This window comes from Heterodontus francisci, chromosome 26 (genome assembly GCF_036365525.1).
Source record: "Heterodontus francisci isolate sHetFra1 chromosome 26, sHetFra1.hap1, whole genome shotgun sequence".
Classification (NCBI taxonomy): Eukaryota; Metazoa; Chordata; class Chondrichthyes; order Heterodontiformes; family Heterodontidae; genus Heterodontus; species Heterodontus francisci.
Window position 1 is genome coordinate 47,820,603 of NC_090396.1, and position 27,523 is coordinate 47,848,125.

Consider the following 27,523-nt stretch of genomic DNA (forward strand, 5'->3'; position numbering starts at 1 on the left):
TAATGAGGATACTACAATATTTAATGAAATTCATTTCTTAAAACATAATTTGGTTCAAGAAGTTGCACCTCGAGATGTGCCAAGTTAGAAATCCTCTCAAAAACTTGTACGAATGCATTTTTAAGAAATCACAAACAGAACAAAAATAAACAGTGACATTTCCAGAAGAGTCAGCTCTCCCAGAGTTAAGGCTAGGATGTCAATTGGAATAAAATACTGGGACTTAAATCATGCAGGCCAGTGCTATAAATGAAGATGCCAAGTTGGCAAAACTGTTTTTTGTTAGTACCAGCTAGAATAAGCAAATGCTGCATCGCTGGTTGGACACTGCATCTGGCAATTTCTACAATTTACTCGTAATATTTAGAATGAAGGAGAAACCCTGATCAATTATTTGTCAAAACACAAGTCTGCTAGTGTTGTAATAAAGTTAATGAACACAACAGTTAAACACTGACTTTACATAACCAGCAGAAAGCCTTTTACACAAGTCTTTCACATACACAAGCCCTCCCCCCTTTTAATTTTGCACTTTTGCCCATGCTGCATTCAGTGATCCCATATTATCTAGCTGCTTACAGGAAAGTCAAAAAAGTATCTCTACAATAATTAACACTGCAGTACCCCTCATTTTGATTTCCCCCAATGAGAACGTGGTTATAAAAAGGCCAAAAAATCATGTCGATTCAAAAAAGTCCATTCCAGACAAAAATCTTGTAACGAACCTCGATGTACTTGAGTTAGAGGGGAAAAAAAAAGTCTTTTAAATGTATATTTATTCAAAATAACCAGTGTAAGAAAATACAAATGGCTGCATGTCTTGACTTCAATAATTGTTAATATGGACTGATAAGCACTAAAAACTACTGATAGTCTCAACTAACCAATGATACCAGACAGTGACAGAGCGAACTTAAAAAAAAAATCAGTTAAACAGTATAGGGCACGAACAGCTATTGTTCAGTGCAACAGTCCTCTGGGTTCACACTTTCAGTAAGTGAAATGGTAAATAAAGAACAGGGACTGCAAATAGCAGAATTAATGTTGCTCAAATAGTGAATGAGTTATGTAATAAATTAGAATTAAAGAATTAAGTTCACAAAGATGAGAAGACCCATTAATACTGTTTCCACAATGCAAGTGTCACTTTGGATATCACTGGACTCACGTTGGATAGAAACTACCAAAAGAGGGGATACTGCAGCTTAAAAAAAAATGATGGAGTCCACTCATGAAGACAGCCACATTGCCTCACATAAAATCCAACACAGCGCTAACAGAATAATTACTGACTTCAGGACTTAACTCTCAAGGCTAACTGTTCCAACTCAAGAGAGGCAACCGAAGAACACTCTCTTCTGCAGTCTCATTCCACACAGGGCCACGATTTGGATAAAATACCAGCAGATTGCGTTGTTATGAAGGTATGGTTCCTGCACGGTCTCTTCCTAGAAAACAGTGCACTTCTTTCTACGCTTTTTCACAGGTGGTGGGCACAGCACGGCTCGAATTGCTTCATCAAAGACTGTTTTCAAACCTCGCTGAGTAAGAGCAGAGCACTCCAGGTACTTCACAGCACCTGTGTGGGAAAAAAAAACAGCTTTGAAAATGCAAATCATATCAAATGCTCAAGTTCACCATATCATTTTGAGCTTTAATGATGAGCCTTTCTATTTGGCCAGTTTCCAAATCGTCATTAAATGTACTGTCATGAATGCTCATAATCTTCTGCAGCTGCTTCACCTGTAGTAACAGAATATCACTGCAGAGGTTTCTGAAGTTTTGTTTCCTATTTGCTGTGCCATGACTCACATTCGGGAGGACACCAGAACCTTGACAATTTGACTGAGACGAGCAAACTTACTCCCAGTAATATACCAAGTGATCACGTGGATTGATTTTTTTTTAAAGTTTAGTTGCATCAATTTTATTTCAATTATGCAATCTTGAATTAAGGGGAGGCTGGCGGATAAAAAAAAAATCTCAGCTACGGTTCCCATCACTGGCCATTATTCAGTGATCCCAGCAAGAAGGTGCATAAGCATCGATATTAGACAAGCCAGTAAAATAGCCAGCCAACACTCAAAGTCACAAAGAAACAAAAAGGTGAAATATTGGAATAAAAGCAAAATATTGCAGATGCTGGAAATCTGAAATAAAAACAAGAAATGCTGGAAATACTCAGCAGGTCTGGCAGCATCTGTGCAGAGAGAAGCAGAGTTAACGTTTCAGGTCAGTGACCCTTCTTCAGAACTGGCAAATATTAGAAATGTGAAAGGTTATAAGCAAGTAAATTGGGGGTGGGGCAAGAGATAACAAAAGGAGAAGGTGTAGATAGGACAAGGTCACAGAATAGCAGACCAGAAGGTCGTGGAGCAAAGGCAAACAATATGTTAATGGTGTGTTGAAAGACAAAGCATTAGTACAGATAGGGTGTTAACGGACTGAAAATTGAACAGCCGCAAGTACAAACATGAAAAAAAGTGGGTAAGCAAACTGAACGAACTATGAAATAAAATAAACACAAAAAATATATTAAAAAAAGGAGAAAAAATAACTAAAAATAAAAGTAAAATGGGGGGGCTCCATCATGCTCTGAAATTATTGAACTCAATGTTCAGTCCAGCAGGCTGTAGTGTGCCTAATCGGTAAATGAGATGCTGTTTCTCGAGCTTGCGTTGATGTTCACTGGAACACTGCAGCAATCCCAGGACACAGATGTGAGCATGAGAGCAGGGGGGAGTGTTGAAATGGCAAGCAACCGGAAGCTCAGGGTCCTGCTTGCAGACTGAGCGGAGGTGTTCCGCAAAGCGGTCACCCAGTCTGCGTTTGGTCTCCCCAATGTAGAGGAGACCACATTGTGAGCAACGAATACAGTATACTACATTGAAAGAAGTACAAGTAAATCGCTGCTTCACCTGAAAGGAGTGTTTGGGGCCTGGGATAGTGAGGAGAGAGGAGGTAAAAGGGCAGGTATTACACCTCCTGTGATTGCAGGGGAAGGTGCCAGGGAAGGGGACGAGGTGATGGGGGTAATGGAGGAGTGGACCAGGGTGTCACGGAGGGAACGATCCCTTTGGAATGCTGACAGGGGAAGGGAGGGGAAGATGTATTTGGAAGTGGCATCATGCTGGAGGTGGCAGAAATGGCGTAGGATGATCCTTTGGATATGGAGGCTGATGGGATGGAAAGTGAGGACAAGGGGAACCCTGTCGCGGTTCTGGGAGGGAGGGGAAGGGGTGAGAGTAGAGGTGCGGGAAATGGGCTGGACACGGTTGAGGGCCCTGTCAACCACAGTGGGGGGGGGGGGGGGGGGGGGGGGGAATCCTCGGTTGAGGAAAAAGGAAGACATATCGGAAGCACTGTCGTGGAAGGTAGCATCATCAGAGCAGATGCGTCGGAGACAGAGAAATTGGGAGAATGAAATGGAGTCCTTACAGGAGGCAGGGTGTGAAGAAGTGTAGTTGAGGTATCTGTGGGAGTCGGTGGGCTTATAATGGATATTAGTAGACAGCCTATCCGCAGAGATGGAGATAGAGAAGTTGAGGAAGGGAAGTGTCAGAGATGGACCATGTAAAGGTGAGAGAAGGGTGGGAATTAGAAGCAAAGTTGATAACATTTTCCAGTTTGGGGCGGGAGCAGGAAACGACACCGATACAGTCATCAATGTACCGGAAAAAGAGTTGGGGGAGGGGGCCTGAGTAGGAATGGAACAAGGAATGTTCAACATATCCCACAAAAAGACAGGCATAACTAGGACCCATGCGGGTACCCATAGCAACACCTTTTACTTGAAGGAAGTGAGTGGAGTTGAAGGAGAAGTTGTTCAATGTGAGAACAAGTTCAGCCAGGCGGAGGAGGGTGATGGTGGATGGGGACTGGTTGAGCCTCTGTTCAAGGAAGAAGCGGAGAGCCCTCAAACCGTCCTGGTGGGGGATGGAGGTGTAGCGAGATTGGATGTCCATAGTAAAGAGGCGGCAATTGGGGCCAGGAAACTGGAAATTGTCAAAATGACGTAGGGCGTCAGAAGAGTCACGGATGTAGGTGGGAAAAGACTGGACCAGCGGAGAAAAGCTAGAGTCAAGATAGGAAGAAATAAGTTCAGCGGGGCAGGAACAGTGAATGGGTCTGCCCTGTTTGTGGATTTTGGGAAGGAGGTAGAAGCCGGCTGTCCGGGGTTGCGGGACTATGAGGTTGGAAGCTGTAGAGGGAAGATCTCTGGAGATGAGGTCAGTGACAGTTCTGTGGACTGTAGCTTGATGTTCGGTGGTGGGGTCATGGTCCAGAGGGATGTAGGAAGAAGTGTCTGAGAGTTGGTGCTGAGCCTCTACAAGGTAGAGGTCGGTACGCCATACAACAACAGCACCATCCTTGTCTGCAGGTTTGATGACCATGTTGGGGTTAGACCTGAGAGAAAAGAGTGCCTCAAGTTCAGAGGTGAGTGAATGAGGGAGGGCAGAAAAATTGAGATGACCAATGTCGCGCCGACAGTTTTCAATGAAAAGATCAAAAGTGGGTAAGAGGCCAGAGGGAGGGGTCCAGGCGGAGGGAGAATTCTGGAGGCGGATGAATGGGTCTACTGATTGGGGGGAGGAGTCCTGGTCAAAGAAATGACCCCAGAGATGGAGGCGGCGAAAGAAGAGCTCAACGTCATGCCGAGCGCGAAATTCATTGAGGTGGGGGCATAACGGGATAAAACTGAGTCCTTTGCTGAGTACAGAACGTTCAGCGTCAGAGAGGGGAAGGTCAGAGGGTACAGTAAATACACGGCAAGGGGTCAGATCAGGAGGGGTGGGGTCAGAAGGAAGTGAAGGGGAAGAAGGATCTGGAGGGACATTAGTCCCCATCAGCTGCTGGAGCTTGCGTTCCTTGACATCTGAAAGGAAGAAAAAAAGTTTTTTGTTAATGCATCGGATGAGACGAAGGATGAAGTGAAACTGCGGAGTAGAACAGCTTCGAGATAAGGTGAGGCGGTGCTGCTGGAGAGAGAGGTCCAGTGTGTACATGTGGCAGCGCATAGCAATGAGTGTGGATCTCAGGATGCGGTGAGAATAGCAGTCCGAGGAACGTTGTTTTTCTCAGAGATACCTGTAATCCTGGGTGGATTCAAAACATGATGGGTGAAACTTCAGTTGGAATCCACGTGGAATAAGTCGGAGCCGGAGATATGGCTGTGAAAACGAGTTTTGGTAAACACTTTATCAAACACCAGGAGGGAAACAGAAAGCAATGAAGGTGAACAAGGTAAAAGAGGCAAACGAAAATCCCAGAGAGAACAGCAGAGCTTCTTCAAGGTAGGCATTCCAGGAAGAGAAGTGGCAGTGAATTAAACACTAAAATAAAAGCAAAATACTGCGGATGCTGGAAATCGAAAATAAAAACAAGAAATGCTGGAAATACTCAGCAGGTCTGGCAGCATCTGTAGAGATTGGAAGACTGTCAGGAGGGCATTTTGCAGCAGTCTGCAGGAGAGAAAACTGGAAAAAAAAATTAAGAGCTCCCAAAAGGTTTCTGCTGACCTTTGACAATATACAGGCTGATGGCAAACTGATCCAATTTTATTCAAATTATTACACAGGCTGATGTTAAGGGTGCTAAAAATGTGCTACAAAACGGCTACAGTATTATTTGAGCTTCATTTTAGATGGGGCTGGGGGAGCTTGATGAGGTTAATAGCCCACGTAAACAAGGAAACACAAAGTAGCTCAACACAAGCAGACTTTCCCAGGGGACTGCAAGTGGAGGATTTCTTCACTTTCTCACGAGCTGACAATAAAAGTCAACAGTGCCCTCAGTGCAGAATGGAGGATGGACTGTAATTCTCCCAGCTGCTAAAACAAAGGCTCCTTTCATTTCCTGCAGGGCCCTCTCCAGCATCACGCAGAGCCTTTATTTTCACAACAGAAACCCAATACGAATAATTATAGGCATTCATGAATTACAAAACTACTCGATATCTGTTTCTCCACCCACATTACTGTGTTGTTAAATGAATTTATTACAAAAGATTATTCACTTTAAAAGGTATGTAGAGTTAACTTTAAAACATATTTTATAGTTACCTAGTAAGTCAAAATATTACTCCTGTAACACAACTAAGACAGCACAGAATATAACTTGCCCAAAATGCTACTGCCCATACTCTGTCCCACAATAAGTTCCACTTGCCCTTCACCCTAGTCCTTGCTAACCTGCTTCCCTGTGTGGTAGGTTTTAGGTTTGGATATCTGAGCCACACAGCTCTGCAGTAATTCAGAGAAATGTTGGATCGTTGACCAGACAGACTGGATCACTAATGAAACCTGTTGGGGAAAGATCAGTCACTGGATGCTGGGATTATTCTCATCTGACACCAGGTAATCCTGCAAGTTGTTGCCCTAATGGTTAGGTAAACTCTGGCTGGTCAAAAAGTGAATGGCTTATCTGTGGGGCATTTATCCCTGCTGGAAGAGAATGCACTCCATATTGGGCAAACAGAAACTGTACTTGCAGTGATTTCTCAGTAATCTTGTTTGGAAATTCAAACATGGTAGTGGATTTCTGCATGCGACAGCTGATCATCACCATCCTCCGGAAGAAAAACTGCCAACTATCATTTTTTAAGTTTTAAAGTTAATTAATGTTGTCCTTTCAAAAGAAAATTTGAAGTTTAGCGCTGAGTCATCATGCTCCTGCTGTGAAAGTAATCAAACAGTGGCAGATACCAGATCAGCAAGTGCTACGTTACATTCCTCTTCATCAAGGTGTTCTGCTTAGAAATAAGCCCTCTGTTCGTAGGATCGAGTCTGGAATTTGTGTACAAGTGTTATTTCAAAGCCAAATTTACCTGTTAATTACCATTACACAGGTCTGGTTAGAAAAATCCAAAGTACAGCAAAATCAACTACAAAGTAAGATTTAGAAAAAGCCTGCAGCCCGTTATTAAATGGATGAAATTTGTGGGACAAGGTTTCAATGAGTGGTTTATAGTCGTTTCAAACCACATATGGAACTTTTTACTCTAAATTGTACCAAGTATTTTATTTTAACCAATTGTACAGTGAGAAAAGGGATATAACCTTTTTTGGCTGCTTCTTTTTCACCAGTTTTTCTCTCCCTCTCCTGAAACTGTTTGATTGCCCATGTGCGGTTTTGCAGGCACCTGTCACCCTCTGGATTCCTTGTAAACAGGATTTTTTTTATGTGCTAGCCAAAACAGAGGGGGACAAATGCCTGCCCCTGGGGAAATCAACATAAATCTGTGTAGAGTGTGTCAACAGGCTATTCGAACAGATGATGGGGGTTGGTAATGTATAGCTTATAAGCGATAGCAAGACCCCCACTCAGCTGCTGTTGACTGCACCCTAAAAGTGTCATTAGTGGCTTGAAAATACAAATAAGTCTTTTTTAGTGGATGGAGGGGAGGCTTCAGAGAATCCTTAAAACTAATTATTGATAAGAGGGGAATGGGCTAAAAATCCCTAGATGGAATTCAGTGTCAGTAAGTATGTGGTAATAAAACTTAGTTAAAAAAAAGTTACACTCTAGAGGGCATTGAAAGCAGCATATCAGCTTCATAAGGCTGTAAAATAAGTTAATAGAATCCTAGGTGTGAGTACAAGAGACAAAGAATACAACAGCCAAGAGGTAATGATAAGCCTATATAAAAACTCAATAAGACCTCAGTTAGTACTGGGTGCAGAGGACGGGAGAAACTTCTTCATGGAGTATTGAGGGGGGTTGGAATTCACTTCCAGAGTTAGTAGCTGAAGTAGAAACTATATCAACAATGAAGATTAGATTGGCTAAGTAAAAGAAAGAAAAAAGTGATAAATAATACTAGCTCACCATTTGCTCACATAAAAGGGTAAGTGGGACATGAAGTGGCTTGGGAAATGGCCTGTTTTGATGTTCTAACTTTTATGTTAATCATTTACAGTGAAGTTATAACACAATAGGCTGCTTCACAGTGACTGCCAATTTCTGCTTTTGATTATAGTCCTTGTTTGGAGGAAGCAATGAATATTGTATCCGATTGGTTAAGCTGTAGGATAGTTGAGAAACAAAAGACCTGCAGACTTGCAGCTAAATACATTACACAAAAACAAAGACCCGAGAAAATAGCAAATTACGTAACAGCTCGCTGGAATGACCCTCATTTACGTTGTGTACACAGAAGCACTTCTGTCGTAAAAGATTTCTTCATAAGCCTCAATAATAAAATTAAAATACTTGTAAGATAATTAACAACCTTTCAAATTGTTCAACGATCTATTTATGTGCACTTAGCCTCTTGGTAACTGAGTTCAGGAGAAAGAAAAGTTTTTATTTGGAAAAAATTGATAAGAAGGAATAGTGACTATTTTGGTATTAAATGCGAAATCTTGGCACTGGATAGTAAAGCTCACTTTAAAGTTCTCAAATTTTAAATCCAGGGGTACATCTCTCTGCACTAGATGGACTCCTCAATGGGTTAATACACATTGCGGGGGAGAGCAGAGGGAACTTCAGATCTAATCGTGGTGTAAGATACCCAATAGGTCTTGACATTGGGTGCCCAGTATCTGCAAAGTGAAGTCTGATCACCGACATCCTTCACCTTTATCAGTACCTTTTAAAATAAAAGTCATCCATTTTAGCAGAAAATTCTAAAAAATAAAGCAATGTCATGTTTAAATATTCAAGCACACTGTGGGACAAATTCAAAGATGAAAGGAATGCCAAATATCTGAAGTAAAAATAGAAAGTGCTGAAACAGCAGAGCAGGCCAATGCATACCTGAAAGAGAAAGTTAGATCAATGTTAAGAAGTGACTCAGTCATTTACACCTGAAATATTAACATCTAAGCATATCTTTTTTATTCAGATCCAGATAAAAAACACGCAGATCAATCATATTCTACTTTTATTTCCGATTCTAGTTCATTGGATCTCATTTCACACCAATGTCCTCCAGCAACCATCAAACTAAATTGCCTAAAAGTTAACAGCAGAAATTTACCATCCCTGAACTGATGCTACCCTTTTCACACATCTAACAAGGATCTCTTAAAAGCCTTTTAACAGGTTGGTGCTACAAGTAATACAATAATACTGGACCATCTTTGCAGAGGCCAGAAAAAAGCGACAGCAGTGGAGACTGCAGTCATTGAAAGTTTACTGATTTTTGTCCTCCTCCCAGATGAAAACAATGTAAACTGAAATTATATCAACATGACTAATCTATTTGAATTTTTGATGAAGTAAAAGAGAAGGTTTATGAAGGGAATGTGGTGGATGTTGTTAATATGCATTTTAAGACAGTGTTTGATAAGGTACCACATAAAAGGCTGGTTAACAAAATTGAGGCTCATGGAATAGGATAAAATATCCAATTGGATAAAAAACTTGGCTTAAGGACAGAACATAGTGAGTCATAGTAAATGATTGTTTTTCAGACTGGAGGATGGTAGGCAGTGGTATCCCCCAAGGGTCAGTGCTGGGACCACTGTGTTTTATTGCTATATATAAAAATGACTTCCATCTTGGAATACAAAATAGAATCTCAAAATTTGCCGATGAGGCAAACAGTGAGGATGATATGAAATGCCAGCAACAGGACATAGATAGGCTAGCAAAATGGGCAGACAGGTGGCAGATGGAATTTAATACTGACAGGTGCAAGGTGATGCATTTTGGCAGAAGAACTAGGGAGAGGCAGTATATGCTGAATGGCACAGCTCTGAAGAGAGTGTGCAGGAACAGAGAGACCTGGAGGTGCATGTGTATAGATCTTTGAAGGTGGCAGAACATACTGAGAGAGTGATGAGTAAAGCATATGGGATCTTGGGCTTCATAAGTAGAGGCACCGAGTACAAAGGCAGGGAAGTTATGCTGAACCTTTATAAAGCTCTGGTTGGGCCCCAAATGAAGTATTGCGTCCAGTTCTGGTATTCACACCAGGAAGGATGCGAGGGTCCTTGAGAGGGTGCAGAGGAGATTTACCAGAATGGTTCCAAGGATGGGTGATTTTAGTTACAAGGTTAGGTTGGAAAAGCTGGGGTTATTCTTAGAACAAAGAAAATTGAGGGGAGATTAAATAGAAGTGTACAGAGTATGACAGGCTTAGATAAGTCAGACGAGGAAAATCTGTTCCCATTAACTAATGGTACAAGGACTAGGGGACACAGATTGAAGGTCTTGGGCAAGAGGTGCAGGGGGAATATGAGGAAGAACTTTTTTTTTTATACACAGTGGGGGTAATGACCTGGAACTCGCTGCCCACAAGGGTGGTGGAAGCAGAAACAATTAGTGACTTCAAAAAGAAATTGGATGGCCACTTGAAGGGCTACAGGGATCAAGTGGGGAAGAGGGACAGACTGGACAGCTCCGTGGAGACCCGGCATGGACTCGATGGGCCGAATGGCCTCCTCCTGTGCCATAAATGACGACGAAAGGTAAGCCAAATTCAAAAGAGACATCCAGTGATGATTTGTAAGCAAACAAATTCATTGCAATGTCCTCAGAGATCCTAGGAATTCCTTGATGAACTAATAGCAAAACAGGTTTCATTGGGCGGCACAGTGGCGCAGAGGTTAGCACTGCCACCTCACAGCTCCAGCGACCCGGGTTCGGTTCTGGGTACTGCCTGTGCGGAGTTTCCAAGTTCTCCCTGTGGGTTTCCACCGGGTGCTCCGGTTTCCTCCCACAGCCAAAGACTTGCAGGTTGATAGGTAAATTGGCCATTGTAAATTACCCCTAGTGTAGGTAGGTGGGAGGAGAATTGAGGGAAGGTGGGGATGTAGTAGGGAATATGGGATTAATGTAGGATTAGTATAAATGGGTGGTTGATGGTTGGCACAGACTCGATGGGCTGAAGGGCCTGTTTCAGTGCTGTATCACTCTATGACTCTATTGCTGCCTGGGCATATTGAGGACAAACATTGATAGAACAAAATAACTAAATCAGACAGTACATCCAGTGCAACCAGATTTTGGTATTGTCCTAAGACTGCGTCAATATTAAGGCAAGGTTACAGCTTCGGGTCTCTGAGGTTTTATGATTATTTAGCATCAATCCTCTTACCCAGTTCTGCAGAATTGCCTCAATGCTCGTTGTTCAGGGCACAATTGGAAGGCTAGCCCTCATTTACAATAAGACTGACAGACAGGCTTAGTTCTTCCTCTAGCTAATTATCAAGTCTGCGTGTTGCAGCAATCCAGACACATCAATCCAAAATATTCAGTCAAAAGATGATGGCCTGGGTCTCTTGACCATGGCCTGGATGGAACTGTCTTTTTGTATTATATTTTGATGGCAAATTTTCATTTTAATGTGGCCACTAGATTCGCCCATGGTGTGTTCAAAATATTAAAGTATCTCCTCACGTCCCACAATTCCTCCCAGAGCTGAGCATCACTCACCTATCTCTCTAGCCATAGCCAACCCTTGCGGGTAGGTAATGGGAGCCAGCTTTTTATCTCTTAGTCTTTCAATGGTGTCCTTATCATCCCGCAAATCCAGCTTTGTTCCTACCAGGATTATTGGCGTGTTTGGACAATGATGCCGCACCTCTGGATACCACTGCATGGAATAAAAAAAATACACAGCATCAAATAAAGTTAAATACTGCCCTTCTGTAACTGACCTCTCATACAATCAACTCACTTACAATTATATTTTAAATTAGTTATTTTATTGCAAATATCAGCAGCATGCTTTGGATTCAGTCCATTTGAGACTACATGGAGATATTTCAAATCTATTTAGGATCCTTAACAAACCAAGACATGGGACATAGTTCTCATTTACCTGGAAGTAAAAGGAAACACTGAACTTTGTGGGGGGTCTGGGCGGGTTGGTGTTTCAAACTCAAGATTTGACCAACTTTGCAGGAAGGGATCCAAGCTTGAACTGGGGAATGCCAAATTACCTAAATCAAAGACCAAGCTAGGACCTGCAGAGCCTTGCAGACCAAACCTAGAACAGGAGCGGGACAATTGAGAGGTTCCTGGGAACGAAATGGATGCAGTCCAAGGATGCCTCCGAAAGACTGGGTGGGGAAAAAAAAAATCATGTCACTCCCAACTCTCAAAAAAAAACCTGAAAATGGTGGAAATCTGCAGCATAAACTGTACAACAGGCCAGCTAACATCTATAAAGAGAAAATTTGGGCAAAATCCAGCTTTTCTCTCTACAGATGACTGACTTGCATATTTTCAGCATTTTAGTTTTGTTTCTGAAAACACTAAATGTTTCATCATCTTAACGGAATGGATGTAACAGGATGTACACTCAAGTGTAGCACCTGCAAAAGACTTAACTGCCCCTGAAAACTGCAGTTAATGCCGCAGGTCAAGATGTACCAATGCAGCAAACCATTATGCCCATAATTTCCCAGAAACTAGTTCCAGATCATAACTGGTAGAGCGGGGCAGCAAAAAAAAAAAGGGCACTTCCCTTCCATCAAGAGGAGGAAATCTGCACACCAATGCATCTGGGAGAAGATTGCCTGCATACCCTATGGGCAAGAAATGGTGGATAGGGATTTATAAAGGACACAAATTATGAATGGTTTCCACATGTATAGGCATAAAAATAAATAAAAACACTAATCCTTCATCATTAGGAATGAACCACTGCAAAAGTGGGAGACAGTGGGGATTAAAGCATCTATTTAGTTATCTTGAACTGGACCTTTGACCCCCCCCCCCCACCCACACAGTGAACTGGGAATCCTGGTTAGCATTATACATTAGTCCTGCACCTTTGAGACTGCTTAAGGTTCCATACTGACAAACGTATTGCATGATGCCAACTTTATTTTGACCCCTCACTTTAAAAAGCAAACGTTACCTTTGCTCTGACGTTTTCAAAGGATGCTGGGCTCACAAGTGAAAAGCAGATCAAAAACACATCCTATTAAAAAAGGGAAGGAAACAAAAAAAAGTGAATTTGATCCATATAAATAAGGATGCACCACCATTACCTGGATCCTTGTGGAATGCCATAAATTAAATCAGCATGGAGAGTAACATGGTAGACATGAAATTACAGGAGATAAAAGAGAACATTTCAGATAGCAAGAGGGGATATAATTGATAAGCTAATCAAACTTGAAGATAAATCCCCTGATCTGGATGGACTGCATCCATGCATATTTAAAGAAGTTGGGGAAGAGATAGCAGATGCACAATTCATTAGGAAAGGGAATAGTGCTAGAGGACTAGCAGACAGCTAATGTGATTCCTATATATATAACAACTTGATGTTTTCTGGAGGGAGCGAAAACGAGAAGGGAAGCACGCAGCCTTCTGCTGCTGCTGCTCACATTAAAAGTTTAATGTCAGTTTCCAACCGATGAAATTAATATTTCTCATTTGGATATATATCTTTGGCTCTTTGAACTTTCTGTTCCTCTATGTGGGTTTAAACAGAAAGGGGAAGTGCATTTTTAAATTCCTCGAGAAGGATCACCTGAGGTTTTCATATGTGGGCTGTACCTTAAGTGCCCTTAGCCACTGGTCAAAAGCAAGCTACTTAACTCTTTCAAAAACTCAAGGTACGTTTGCTCAGGATGCTTCCGGAGGGTTCGGAATTTCTGGCAGTATGCTTCTGGTACTGGCTCATATGCCCCCAGGATAGCATTTTTAGTCACCTCATAATCTCTCAAACTTTCATCGGACAACAGTGAATAAATTTCATGGGCTTTTCCTGTTAGCTTGCTTTGTAAGAGTGTTCAGCTCTCACCCAGCCATTTCAGCTATCTTGCAAGCTTTTGAAAAGCAACGAAAAATGCTTCCACATCCCCCTCATTAAACTTTGGAATTAACTGGGAGAACTTTAGGAGCTCAGCACACGCTGCTGAGCTAGGGGTAGCTTCCTCACTCGCCATGCCTTCACTGGGTATACTGAGCCCCTAAGCTCTCTTTCCTCCTTCTGGAAACCTCTCTCTTTTCCCCTTTCTGCTCTTTTTCTCTCTGGAATTCTAATTCGAGTGTCCTCTGTTCTAACCGTATTTTTGCTAACATTACCCTGATTCTGATTCAGTCTGAAAGACAATACCAGGGTTCAATCAAGGAGGCGTAGGGGATATGCACAGGAGCTGCAACCATCATTGACTGACGACAATAATAATTCCTCAAATCTTATTCTACATTGTTGTGCAACTTTACTGGAAATCTGTATGATCATCAGGCAAGGACACTTTGGAATTTACCTGTGTGACACTCCTCGCTGCCCCATGCCCTTCAAATAGACTCTAACATTCACCGTTGAGGCTCATATACATAACTACTACTAAGATAAAATATGGGAGGATTTGCAGTGCCCAAACTGAGCTCCAGCCGTTACGACCAAGGTGGGAAGGGTGCACTGTCTTTTCTAGTCCCACTTCTTTGCAGGTCACAACACATATTTTAAAAATGTTTACCTTTTTAGCGATTTGGTCAATCGTATAATCTTTATTCCAGAATAAAAGACACCAACCAGGTTTCTTTAATAAACAAAACTATCAGTTTATCAAACAAGACTTATCCAGTAACGCAGCAAAGTATTAACACACAGATTGAAATATGAAAGTTCCCTTTTAAAGTTCCACACACACTGAAAAAAATACAGAAATTCTCTCTGCAGAGGAATGTTGCAAAAAGACAGACAAAAAAATACTCTGGCCAAATACTTGCTAATTCTTGAAAAAAAAAGATATGGAAGGATGTCAGCCATCCCTTTTGATCTGGCATCCAGGTATATGGCAATGGGTCACTGGGAGTTTTTCTAAAGCAGTTCTTTTCAGGTGGCGTTGAGAATTAATCTGGCTGGTTTTTCCAGCTTCGCAGGAGAGATGTAGCACCAGGGATTTTAGCTCTCCCACACTGGATCTTTGCAGGGTTTCTTCAAAGAGGTAGATAAAGAGGTGAGCTGGGTGGTTTTTCCTTGGCAAGTTGATCTCCAACTGTCTTCAAAACAGTTCACACCCCAACTGAATTGAAAACAATATCCAAACCCCTAACAAAAAATCAACCTCCTGACCTCCATAAACCTTGACATGTGTCTTTGCTGTAAACATCTTCCCCAGGTCACCAAGGTTTCTGTTGTTTATCGAGCTTAAAGCACATGATTTCCAGCACAGGTTGTTTTCAAACAACATCTCGTGTCCTTTCAGTGAACTTGGTTTTAAAAAAAAACACATCCAAGGAACCTTTTCAGTTTTAACACAAGTCTTCAAAAAGAAATTTCAAAAATGGAAGCATTCTCGTAACACAGCAAAAGAAATCAAGCCTTTACAACAGGAAGGAGGATAACTGCCAAGGATAACAATAAAGAGGGTAACATACCGTCTGTGGGTAAGAGAGGGGTCGGAGTCGGTCATAATCTTCCTGACCTGCTGTGTCCCAGAGTCCAAGATTCACTGGTTTCCCATCTACCATAACATTAGCTGAATAGTTGTCAAATCTGCAAAATGTAAAACAGTAGAATTAGGAATCAATATAAACAGTTTAAGAGCTTTTTGATAAAGCATTACACATTCAATACTTACACCGTTGGGATGTACTCCCCCGGGAATGCATTGGTGGTATAGCTGATGAGTAGGCATGTCTTACCAACAGCACTGTAAAGCAAACAAATTAGCATTAGTAACAAAGTTGAAAGAAAGTAAAAATAATCCACAGGAAGAGCCTAAATGTGCACTAAATCAGATACACCTCAAGTACAAACTGAATACAACCAACCACCTTCCGCATTTAGTAACCCATAAAATCCATAACTTGCATTGAATTATATTATTCATTTTTAAATATAGAGCTCGGACATATACTCCACTGCTCTTAATTCAAAGTTGCAACACTAAATTTCCATAGCTTAATTTAAAGCACTGAACAATTGAAAAAAAGCACCAAAATAATGACTGAATTATTAAGAGTAGTCAGGTCTTCAGTTTGGTTGATCACCACCTCCCTACAACCAGACCCAACCTCCAAATCTACACAAAGCTTTTGGTGCTCTGATGCTACGCTATATTTTACAGATTTCCAAAATCCTGTTAATTCTACATGATTATTAGATGATTATCATTCTAAAAGTATTTCCACTTAGTATCTGAAATATAAATATTAACAAGTTGTAAGAGCATTTTGACAAAAGTATTACCCATAAAAAGTCATTGTTTCTGTATGAAACAGGTGTTCAGGCACAGTTATTTCTACACTACACAAGACTCATGCTATTGTCACTGGATCCCAAAGGTGTTTGCTGGGACTCAAAGCCAGAAGATCTATTGATTACATTAAATCCTTTGGGTAAGAAATGGTCATTTAAAAAAAAAATCATTGTCCTTGAGATTTAGAACTCATACCAAATGAGGAGAAAGACTGACTATAGAAAATGCTTAGCTTCATTACCCAGAACCTTATTTTCACAGTTCACAGATACACAGAAATTCTGGAGGTCGTTTGTGCAATATTTAAAGGGGTTCAAATGGAGTCAATAGTGCAGCACTGGAGGTTTGACAGGCTTCTATTTCAGTTCTCACATCCTGATAAGCTGTTTGATTTGGCGCAAAAACATTTTGGCTTTATGTGGTGCCCTGTTCTTGCGGCTGTCCAGTTGCTCTCTTTACAATGCTGTGAATGCAGGCCTGCAATCTCAGCCCATGACTGACACCTAACCCCTTCTCTAAACAGAATTAATTATGTACAAGCTCAGTGAAGTTCTGCACCCATTACAAATTTTCTTTGAATGCAGCTGCTTTTAAAATCAGAAATCATCAGTTAACTGACCTCACAAAACATTGCACAACATGCGAGAGCACCCTGATTCTTCCAAATTTTTGATGACATCAAAAAAAATGAATGACATCTTCACATACAAGTGTCTACCAGATGTGATCCATGTCAAAAGAAATTGCATTTATATGTTGCTATCCTAACCTCTGTATAACCCAAAGCCCTTCACAGCCAACAAAATACTTCTCAAATATTTTAATTGAAAACAAACTATCTTCACACCTCATGCGTGCTGCCATGGGAGATCAACTGTTATTGGTATGCACTTTCGGCCCCTATGTTAACTCTTGAAAGCATTGAGTTTAAAATGAATGTTTAAATACTCTATTAAAATAGCAAGTTAATCACATACAGACATACAAATCTGCTTGGTACTTATTTTGCATGGCACAATTACAACCTCCAGGTAAGAAAAAGCTCTCATGCCTGCTCCTGCTGCAGTCCACGTACAATCTACCCCGAGGTTTTCCAAATTGTGGGCCTAGGTCACATGCAGTCCAAACTTGAACACTGGCATTCTTCCAATGTTACAAACATTCCAATATTTTCTTTGACAGACAATGACACCACCCTGTAATTATACAGCATGGTTTAGAATGTTGTTACAACTGCATTTTCCCAATTATTTTCTCTCCATTTTGCATCCCTAGAACCAATCCTTGGAGAATGGAGGGAATCTGAAACTTCCCCCAAAGTTGCACAGGCCAATCACAAAGGTTAGCATGAACCCAGACCTCTAGCTGTTGTTGGTCATTTAGCCTATTAGAAGACACACAAGGGAGACACAATCCAGTTCCAGATCCCTACCATTATTGTTCTTGGGCTGGTTATTGAAGCCACTTTAATGGACCTTTTATCTTGGTGCCAGTGGGCATGGGCACTTAAATGCTGGTCTTGGTGAGCCATTGGCATTCCCAATGTAAAATTGCTGAATTCAAATTTAACAGCTTGATATCTGGCTCTTGAATTCCAAATTAAGAGACCAGTATGAAAGACACAAAAGAAATGTGGAAGGCGCTTGGATCACCTAACCCCTGTGTGGGCGGCACAGTGGTTAGCACCGCAGCCTCACAGCTCCAGCGACCCGGGTTCAATTCTGGGTACTGCCTGTGTGGAGTTTGCAAGTTCTCCCTGTGTCTGCGTGGGTTTCCTCCGGGTGCTCCGGTTTCCTCCCACATGCCAAAGACTTGCAGGTTGATAGGTTAATTGGCCATTATAAATTGCCCCTAGTATAGGTAGGTGGTAGGGAAATATAGGGACAGGTGGGGATGTGGTAGGAATGTGGGATTAGTGTAGGATTAGTATAAATGGGTGGTTGATGGTTGGCACAGACTCGGTGGGCCGAAGGGCCTGTTTCAGTGCTGTATCTCTAAACTAAACCTTGTTCTTAGCTTTTCCTTCCTCCCTGTGAAAACCAGTCACGACTGTTGAGGATTTCTCATTCTTCTTTAAATTAGTGTCAGTGGAATGCTCCCAAATCTCAATTTGTGCAGCCGACTGCAAATCAAATGAAACACTGAGTGGGAGTTGCTAAAACCAGGTTGGGATAGGGTTGGGTGGTGAGGGGTGGTCTAGGCTGCCTGTCTTAACAAACCAATGTAATTTTGCACTCAAAATATGGCAGATTGAGCAGAATCAGCACTTTGGGAACAGATGACACCAACACGCCAGTGATGCCGATGTGAAAGGGCGTATTATTGGTAAAATGGCAGACGTATACATGAGAGAGAGAGAGAGCGAGCGAGCGAGAGCGCCTTTATTTTAAAAAATTTACTGTGGCTGCCACTGTGGTTAAGTGCACTGAGTCGATCAAACCAGGAAGGTCCTACACTTGATCGCTCCGTCTATGCCAAGTCAGGGATATATAAATATACATACACCATTTCTAACTGCTATCCAGCTAGCAACTATACAGCTTTGCAGATGTTGGCGGGAAGACAGATCAAGCTTAGCTTTGATGCCCCAAAAGTTGAATAACCTGCCATTAGCTGGCAGCAGTAACGTCTACTTAGGTGACGTACATTATCAGTGCAGTTATACTCCAATATCAGTTGCACCTTTAGGACATAAGTAAAATTCAAGGGAAAAGAAATTAAAAAAAAAAGTCAGTGTCTAGGAAATACAGATGAATGTTTTCTGAGGGGGAGGGGAGAAAAGCACTCTCTCTAAATCTATTGCCTGCATCACTGTAACCAGTCAACAGACCATGAACAAAAAAGCAGAGAATATTTGGATCAGATGCAACATCTGCGAAAGAAGTGGCAAATTAAAATTTAAAAAGGCATAACCCTTCATCAGAACTTGAATAGCTCATGATATCCTTGGTACTGAAACATTAGATTGAGGGATTCAATTTCAAATGATGATTGAAACCTAGGAGCTGGCTAGCTATTTGTTCATACAGAATTGACAGTGATTTTTCAATCCAATTTCACTCGCTATTGAAACAGATTTTTTCCACCTTACAAATTAGAACTATTGGGTGTTTTTGTTTAATTTAAACACAAGAAAATGGTCACTAGCTATAGCAGCGAAGCTGTAGAGGGTGGAATACTGACCTAACTTACTCTACAACCATGTCAGGTAGGCTAGATTACAGATGAATGGCCTGTCAATGACCAGACATTAAAAATCGAGCTAACCGAGTGGAAAACATTCTATTTGTATGTATGAGTGAGATTCTCTTGATCAGTACATTCACGTTCATCAAGGCTACAGAAAGCATCAACCATCGCTGCTGAGGGACAATACTCAAACATGCAAGGCCTTTGCATTCACTGAAGAGCACAGTATAAATGCAACATCAAGTTCTTCCACAGTCGTCTGATACACTAGTCTTAGAGGGCTCAATCTTCCCTTCCCCCCACTATCACATTGCTGGTTCTCACTTCTCATCCTTTAAATTCAGAGTGAGACTGTCAAATTAATAGCAATTAGTGCTCATTTTTTGGACAGTGTTATGCTTTAAATTAATATAAAGTGGGAACTGGATTGAGTCAGTCCAAACTCATGTCATTTAAAAAACAACAGAGGCAGAAGATTTTCATCTCGTCCGCTTGGGCTGGTTTCAGTCCTGGGTTACAGAGGTTTAAAAAAAGGACAATACTCTAACCTACTGCTTTGCTCAGTACTAAAGTCTCAGTTGGACAGAAAATTGCCCACACTATAATGATTTGCCTTCCTTGTTGATGATGTAGGTTCTGCAAAATTACAATCTCTGTTCCAGATAGCATTGGCAATATTGAAACACGCACATGTGATTATACACCTGCGCACAGTCACTATGACAGCTTATTTGTGATTGACCATGCGGGCTATATTATTGCCAGAAAAAAATGGTGGACCCAATGGCAAATAGTGCCGGTTGCAGACACTTACTTCTGCCATCCAACCAGCACCTTGCCATAGACAGGGTTACCACCTCATCCAGTGCCCAGGTCCAAGGATTGATGACAGTCAGGCCAGTTCTAAACACAAATTTCAGACATGTTGGATAGTGGAATTACTATGTAGCAAAGGAGAAAATTACTCACAACCAAGGCCTACTATTTGTGGTTTCCATGAGGGAAATGGACAGGATTCTCAAATACAATCCTTCACCCAACCCTCCAGAGCACCAGCTAAAATCTCCTTATAACCAACAATGGAATTGCATTTATTCAGTCACTATAAAACAATTGCCCCATATGTAAACAGATCGAATCACAGAATACAATTCACAAAACACTAGATTTTTTTAAAAACAGAATCCTACTGCCTAAATATAAAATGTGATTATCAGAGACTAGATCTGCTTATAACCTTTGAAAGACAAAGCAACCAGCAGCTATTTCTAGACAGAATGTACTTTCTGACAGAGATGTCATATTTGAGATAGTGTTTTGAAGCTATTAAAATCGTTCAGCTATCTTCATAAAATACATATGCAAATAGAGCTCAAAACAGACCTATTTTCAAAAAGGGAGTGGTACTTATAATATTCAAATGTTTCGAGTTATAACTTAATTGCTCACATCACATCTCTATTCCATTTTTGTAGCACAAAATTTATTGGAGTGGAAGAGGCAGCAGAGATTACAGAAAGAAATTTTGTTGTTGAAAGCAGTCTTTATAAAGAAATACTCGGTAAACCTTTTTGTTTGTCAAATACTCAGTACAAAATACAGTTCACATCAATTTCCTATTAAAACTGACCGAAATGATCCTGTTATTTTCATATCTCCAGTTACCAAGACAATGCTTCTTTGATCAAATATCGTAAATTAATTCTGCATTGGTAATTGTTTTAATGTTGAATATATATTGTGTAGCAAAGAACTGAACTGCAGCATTTTAAATAACCTGCCCATCACATTGGAATTAAACCCCCACATGCTCTCAAAGTGCAAACCATCAAACACTTAATGTTGCTAAGTAACCAAAAGCCCTAATTCTTTGTCAGAAAGCTGCATCATCTGTTGGTTGAGATAGCACATTCCAAGCAGAGCTCACTATATCTCACACTTCTCTCAAGACACTCCTCATTGGTTAGTGATGATGTAATGATTAACAGGAGGAAACATACGGACACACAGAAATCCAAAATGCAATTCACCAGCTAAGACAGCTCAGCTGAATGCAGCAGTTGATAACAAAGCTTTGCTTGGACACCCAATTTGTAGTCTTTGTAGCTCATATACCATGAGACCACCCCCCCCCCCACAAATCACTTTACTAAGAAACACAAGAAAACAGACAAGAAAGCATGCTGAATATTTCCTCTCCCAACAAAGCAACTTCAAAGAATGCAAGCCAAGATTTAGACATAAAATCGCAAATTAAAATTTCAAGATTTTATGCTAACATTTTTCTCTTTTCGTCTCCTGAAGGTACGGACTTTTGCTGAAATATGGTTTTACAGGTATTGACAGTCTCCAGTGCTTCATCCAAGTGACCATTCTTCACACACAAGCCGAGACATGCAATGTTGGCAAGGCAGTCAATGAGGTTGGATATCAATATTGATGAGCCCAATCTTTTCTCACCTGACAAATGTGCATGGGGTCAGTGGTTAGGTGATCAGTAGTGCAAATCCTGGCTGATTTTCTTCCTCTCTAACCGGAAATACTGAGGCCATTAGTAGAATCCTTACTGCCACCCCACCCAAGATCAACTACCAAAGTACAAACAAAGACTTCATCTTTTTCTTCCAATGCAAATGAAAGATCAACACAGTAATTAGCAATTAAAAAGTTTATTTACCCCATTAGTTCAAAAAAATTGATATACATGTCACACTGTCTTCCAATAAAAGTCTCCCCCTCCCTTCACACGTTATAAGACAGCACATCTTCCAACTCACTACAGCCAACCCCACAAAGATCTTTCACAGGTAGACAAACCGTGCCAATGTAGCTCAAGTGGACTTAAAGACTGCTAACACTATTAAAGAGGAACAGCAGTTTTCCCTGCATTCTGGCCAACATTCCTCCTTCAACCAACACAAACTTGCAATAGATTAACTAGTCACACAATTTATTGATGCTTGGGTGCAGAATGGCTGCATTTACCTAAATATCAGTCACTGCACTTCAGAAAGTAATCAATCATTCTCTAAAGCACTTCCAGACATCAATGTAAGGCGGTACAGCAATGCAAGTTTTGTTATGGTAAAATGATGAAATATGATCCCACAAAGATGTGCAAAGTAGAAACATCTTACAGGCCATGAACAGTTCTTATTCCACACACATGGCCAGTACTACATTGCCCTGTCTCACAAGCATATCTGACCGATCATTAAGTAACTCGACAGCACCCTAGGTGTCCCTGTTCTTGGCTGAAGCAGGAAATGTAGCAACAGTGCAATGCTCTTAAAACAGGGCAGATGATTTTGCGAAGAATAAAACAGGCAAGCAATGATTAGAGGATGGAAAATATATGTAGACTGAGGTTAAGACATCATTCATGAAGGATGGCAATGTAATGAGAAGAATGCAAAAGACAGTTATGAAATAGCCTTGCTTTTCTTCTAGTCCAGAAACTACTCCTGATCAGTTTTCAACATCACCTTGTGGCTCAGGATAAAGACAGAGTAAGCAAAATGGAAAATAAAATTCAATATCGCACAGAATTGGCTGTGGTATTATATATAACATGAAATGCTGACACAAATCTGAGATTACAGAGATGGTAGTGCAAGGTTCATGGGCCAGTGAACTGAATAAGATGAGACAGCCACTAATCAAATCTGATGGAAATTCAGTTTTTGACTAAGATGACAAGTTGCAGGAGACAGCCTCCATCAGGTCCCTGCAACCATCAACAAAAGCAAAAAAGGAGGGGGTTCAACAGCTGCTATTCTTTCCTGTGGTTCCAAATTCATTCCATTCCACCAGTTCAAGACCTGCCTGATATATAGTAGGACTTGGGACATTTCAGCCAGAAATTCCTACTGTCCTTGCTGAAGATACAATAGCACATATAGCAATTCTCCAGCAGAAGTGGTGGTGATACACATCTGACATTTTACAATACCACCTCGAATTACTTAAGTAGAATTCATAACTAACACAGTTATGAAGTATTACTAATGCCTATGTCAATTATAAAACCATGGTTGATGCCATCTGCCCGCCACTACCTTTACTCTTAATGCCTTTAACTGTCGTCAATAGGGTGCTTGCATTGGTTTCCAAAACACAGGACTCACTGAGCCAACATCAACATCTTCATAAACCAGCCCAATTCACTAAATCCAGCTATTGGGAAGATCCAGTTAAAAGCTGGAATTCCAGTTCCCAGTTCTAAGAAAGCCAGCAGGTGTCCATTGAGGTTGCTGCTGCCTGAAGAAGACATCCGTTTTGGGAACCATCTACATAGAAACACTACCAACACCAACAGAAAAATGTCTTTAAGTAACATGTATTTATTTAGTTACCTTATGCCAAAATGTATGAAGCAATTCAGATGCTGAATTCTAATGAAGGTTCTACACCCAAAACAATACTCCATCTTTGTCTTTTCAAATACTGACAAACCTGTACAGATTTTCTGCCTTTATTTCAGAATTCCAGAATTTGCAGTTATCCCTTTTAGCTCATTAAAGCTGGTAGTTAGTGCTGCAGCATCACGAGGCATTTTCCAAAAATCTGTTAATTGCGAGGGCACAGAGCACTTAAATTTGTAAATCTACGACGGGCAGTAGAACAGATCATGTTTGTACTTAACCTTGTGCACATTGATAACAAGCCAAAGAGTTGTTTTTTCCTCTCGTAAAATTTAAATATTACTAGTCAGTTTTGAAAATAGATATGTAGTGCAACATACTGCTACTGTGGCAGGCTGCAAGAGACATGAAATGTCACATCATATCAGAGGAATCATTCCCTGCAATGACATGGGTACAACATAAAAGAGCGTGCCAACTCAGCATCTCAGCTCATAGATTGATGGTATATATTGTATGGAACAAATAGAGACTACATTTTATACACTATACAATATATGCATTTCACAGATACAGTACTCGGGAAATAAAGAGACCTGGAATGGACTACAAACCTCTATCACATTCCAAGACTGCATATAATGCTTTTTGGGTCACAAATGAAGTTTAGCACGTAGTCTACTGACAAATCTTTTTATTTAAATGTATTTGGATATTAAAAATCAGATTATCCAATACCCTTGACACCATTTATGAAATTAAGTGGCATTAATAAAGTAATGAATGATGAAAACACTTCAGGTTGAGGCCCTTGTAAATCATTCTTATTTCCAACCTAGAGGCAAGAAATGAGAGTACACACCTGGATAATATTTCTTGTTAACTTCTTTATCATTGTCCAGAATGGCACAAGTGTGACCTGTTCTATTGATGCAGTTTCGGATCCTGGTGGTAGCAGCTCTGAACATGACCAAGTGACTCACCCATCCAGTCTTCTCTTTGCTGAATGTGGCCAACTTGTGTGGGGATCATGGGTAAAATCCTGCACCTGTGCCAATGTGCAGTGGCATCTCACTAATTGTGACTTAATAAGCAGCACTATAGCTGAAATAAGATTATTTTGCAATAGAATTTTGAGTTCCAATGTTGCACCACAGACTGCAGCCAATTTGATAAAACCTGCTGTAGGACCGGTTATAACAGCTGCTGCTGAGCATCATGTGACTGGATGGTGCCAGCTACCACTTCAAGTTTACATAGGAAGGCACCCATAAAATGTTATTTATACAACTTTTGAAAACGCTGATGTACTGACATTTTTCAGCACTTTCATAACATAAATAACCTGGCTTAAGTTTGTCATTTCCTTCTCCCCACAATTTGGTTAACATAAATGACTCATGACTGCTCAATTAGGTAAATATTAACTCAGTTGCAAACCAGTTACCCCGATGTAAATCAGTGATCTTAACCTCAGAATAGTTTTAATACTACTGTTCTTTGGAGCTAGGCTTTATTGCTGCTGCACACCAGTGTCCCAAACCCTGGCTATCATATAATTTGAATTTTGATTGATAAGCGCTCAAACAAGAAATATGTCCCATTCCATAACACAAATTTAATTTTCCAGGTTATCCAAAAGCATCAAATAACTTCCCTTCCTATTATCATGCAGAAAACAGAAAGAAAATGACCTGTTTTCTGAAACACAAGATATCGCCCACAATTTAGGCATTCTCCTTTAAAGCAAAGATCCAACTCAACAGCATACATTTAAAATTCACCACCTTTGGATTACAAAAACCCTTCACTATAACTCAGACCTCCAGCTGCAAAGATTCAGCACCCTGCAATTACACCCTCAATTTCATTGCCAAAATACTGCATCAGCTGGCAAAGACACATCCACGAGAGAGAGCTGGGGAGGTAAGAATGAAGGAGACTTGTCACTTACAACCATTGGTTAAGTTATCCCTCTCTCTAAAAGCTGGAATTGCCATTGATCTCATTCCCATTCAACTCCCCGCCCACCTTCCCCAATTCTTTACATGGGCTTTTACCTCTCCAACCTGAGTTGGTTGGCAGCACATTCTGTCTCCCTGGTTGGATGTCAAGATCCCATAACACTATTCATAAGTGAGCAGTGTCATCTCTCAACCAATAGCATAATAATTTAACTGGTCATTTATCTCACTGCTGATAGTAACTTGTGCACAAAATGACTGTTGCATTTACCTACGTAACAATGATTGCTGTAAAACAGTTTAATTAATTGCATACTAAGGACTTTGAGACTTGATAAGGCATGAAATAAATTCTTGTTCCCTTCCCCACACATGAACTGTTCCACTTGATAGCTTGGTGAGTTGACGAGATCAGCGTGGCAGTTATCCAACCCATGAAATGAATAGTCCAAGGAAGTGAAAATTAAATGAGACAATAAATCTGAAGATACGCAGTAAGAATTTTAAACCTTTTAGCAGTAAAACATTAACAAGGGATCCATTACTTTGCAAATGCATACTATAAGCTGGAGATTTACTTAGAATTCTGAGTTATTTACATAGTACACACCCAGGTTTTGCAGAGTTCACCATCATCTCCTAAGCTGCCATCTTATAAAATATCTGCTGTGTTTAAAGTACCAACAGTATCCCAACTGTCATCCAGATAGATAGCAGTATGCACCAAGGCTGTGCATAATGGCACACATTCAGAACAACCAATCTCTAAGAATATACAAGACAATTCCACTAATGTGTTATCATAGCCCTATCAGCCAACCCATCCTCTAGACCAGACAAGCTGTTTTTCAATAGAGCGCATACTCAGAGTTGAGCCACTGTCCACTTCACCAGCCATCGTGTAACACTACTATAGCTAGTTATCTACTCTCAATGGTTATGTGGATCATTCCACACAAACCAGCAGATACCAGCCATTGTGCTTCCATCATACCCAACAAAGTAGTCATTTACACACATTTCAGTTGTTGATTGTGAGGGTAAAAAGGGTGAATATTTTTCCCCCAATGACAATGAAAACTTTGTACTAATCCCTTTCACACTCTTCCTCCCCATCCCCCCCCCCTTCCTCAGTTTTATATCAACTCTCACAAATTACCATTCCCCTCTACTCCAGTTAAGTGGAGAGAGAAATAAATAGCGAGTCATTTACGAGCAATGCTGGGGCTGTGGGGGTGGGAGGAAGCCTGGAACTGTCGCTATGAAAGCAAATGCTTCACGCCTGGCTGGGGCTGCTGCAAGTGTCTGATTCACTCGATTGTTCCTCCACTAACATAACCAGGGAGGAATCTCGGAAACACACTGGTATGTGTGGGGGGGGGGGACCTATTTAAAATAAAATACATCGAAATGGGGTTGAAAAAAAAAATCAAAGCATCGCCTATTCAATCTAACGGACGCGGGAAAAAAAAACAAATGCAACAAAAGCTTTCAGCTGCAACATAATTTAGATTTTTTTTAAAAAACAAAATCATTGACTATTCTTATTCCTAGACACAGCCCAGGGCTTGCAGACATTTCAATTTCCGACACCTTTTGTCATTTTTTTCGCCCCTCTCTCGCTGCCCATTGAGATGAACGGACTTACCCGTCTCCAACGACCACACACTTGATGGCCTGCATCGGGAGAGATTCCAGCAAATGTCCCTCTCACTGGAGCAGCCGAGCAACTTTCAGATGTTTAAAACACACGGAGGGGGTGTGTGGGGGAGGAGGAAGGAAAAAAAAAAAACCCGATTATTTTTTTCCTTCAGGCTCCGTGGCGGCAGAATATCCGCAAAGACCAGCCGGTGCTGCAGCGAGCGAGCCCGAGACAGACTTCGGCAAT

At 40.9% G+C, this 27,523-nt stretch overlaps 1 protein-coding gene across 1 annotated transcript; it reads right to left on the reverse strand.

Moving 5' to 3' along the window:
* On the reverse strand, positions 1-27,523 carry rac3a (Rac family small GTPase 3a). Its single transcript, XM_068058175.1, has 6 exons — positions 27,284-27,523; positions 15,498-15,569; positions 15,295-15,412; positions 12,815-12,877; positions 11,383-11,542; positions 1-1,579 (listed from the first exon to the last, which is right to left on the reverse strand). Exons 1-6 carry the CDS (start codon positions 27,316-27,318, stop codon positions 1,449-1,451), a joined length of 579 nt encoding a protein of 192 aa, XP_067914276.1. The 5' UTR covers positions 27,319-27,523; the 3' UTR covers positions 1-1,448.

Excerpts from the sequence above, each read along its gene's own strand:
- rac3a (XM_068058175.1), bottom strand. The coding sequence starts at position 27,318 with ATGCAGGCCATCAAGTGTGTGGTCGTTGGAGACGG. Across the intron at positions 12,878-15,294 it reads CCCTCTCTTACCCACAGACG|GATGTGTTTTTGATCTGCTT; the intron begins GTATGTTACCCT and ends CTTTTTTAATAG. Across the intron at positions 1,580-11,382 it reads GGCTATGGCTAGAGAGATAG|GTGCTGTGAAGTACCTGGAG; the intron begins GTGAGTGATGCT and ends TTTCCCACACAG.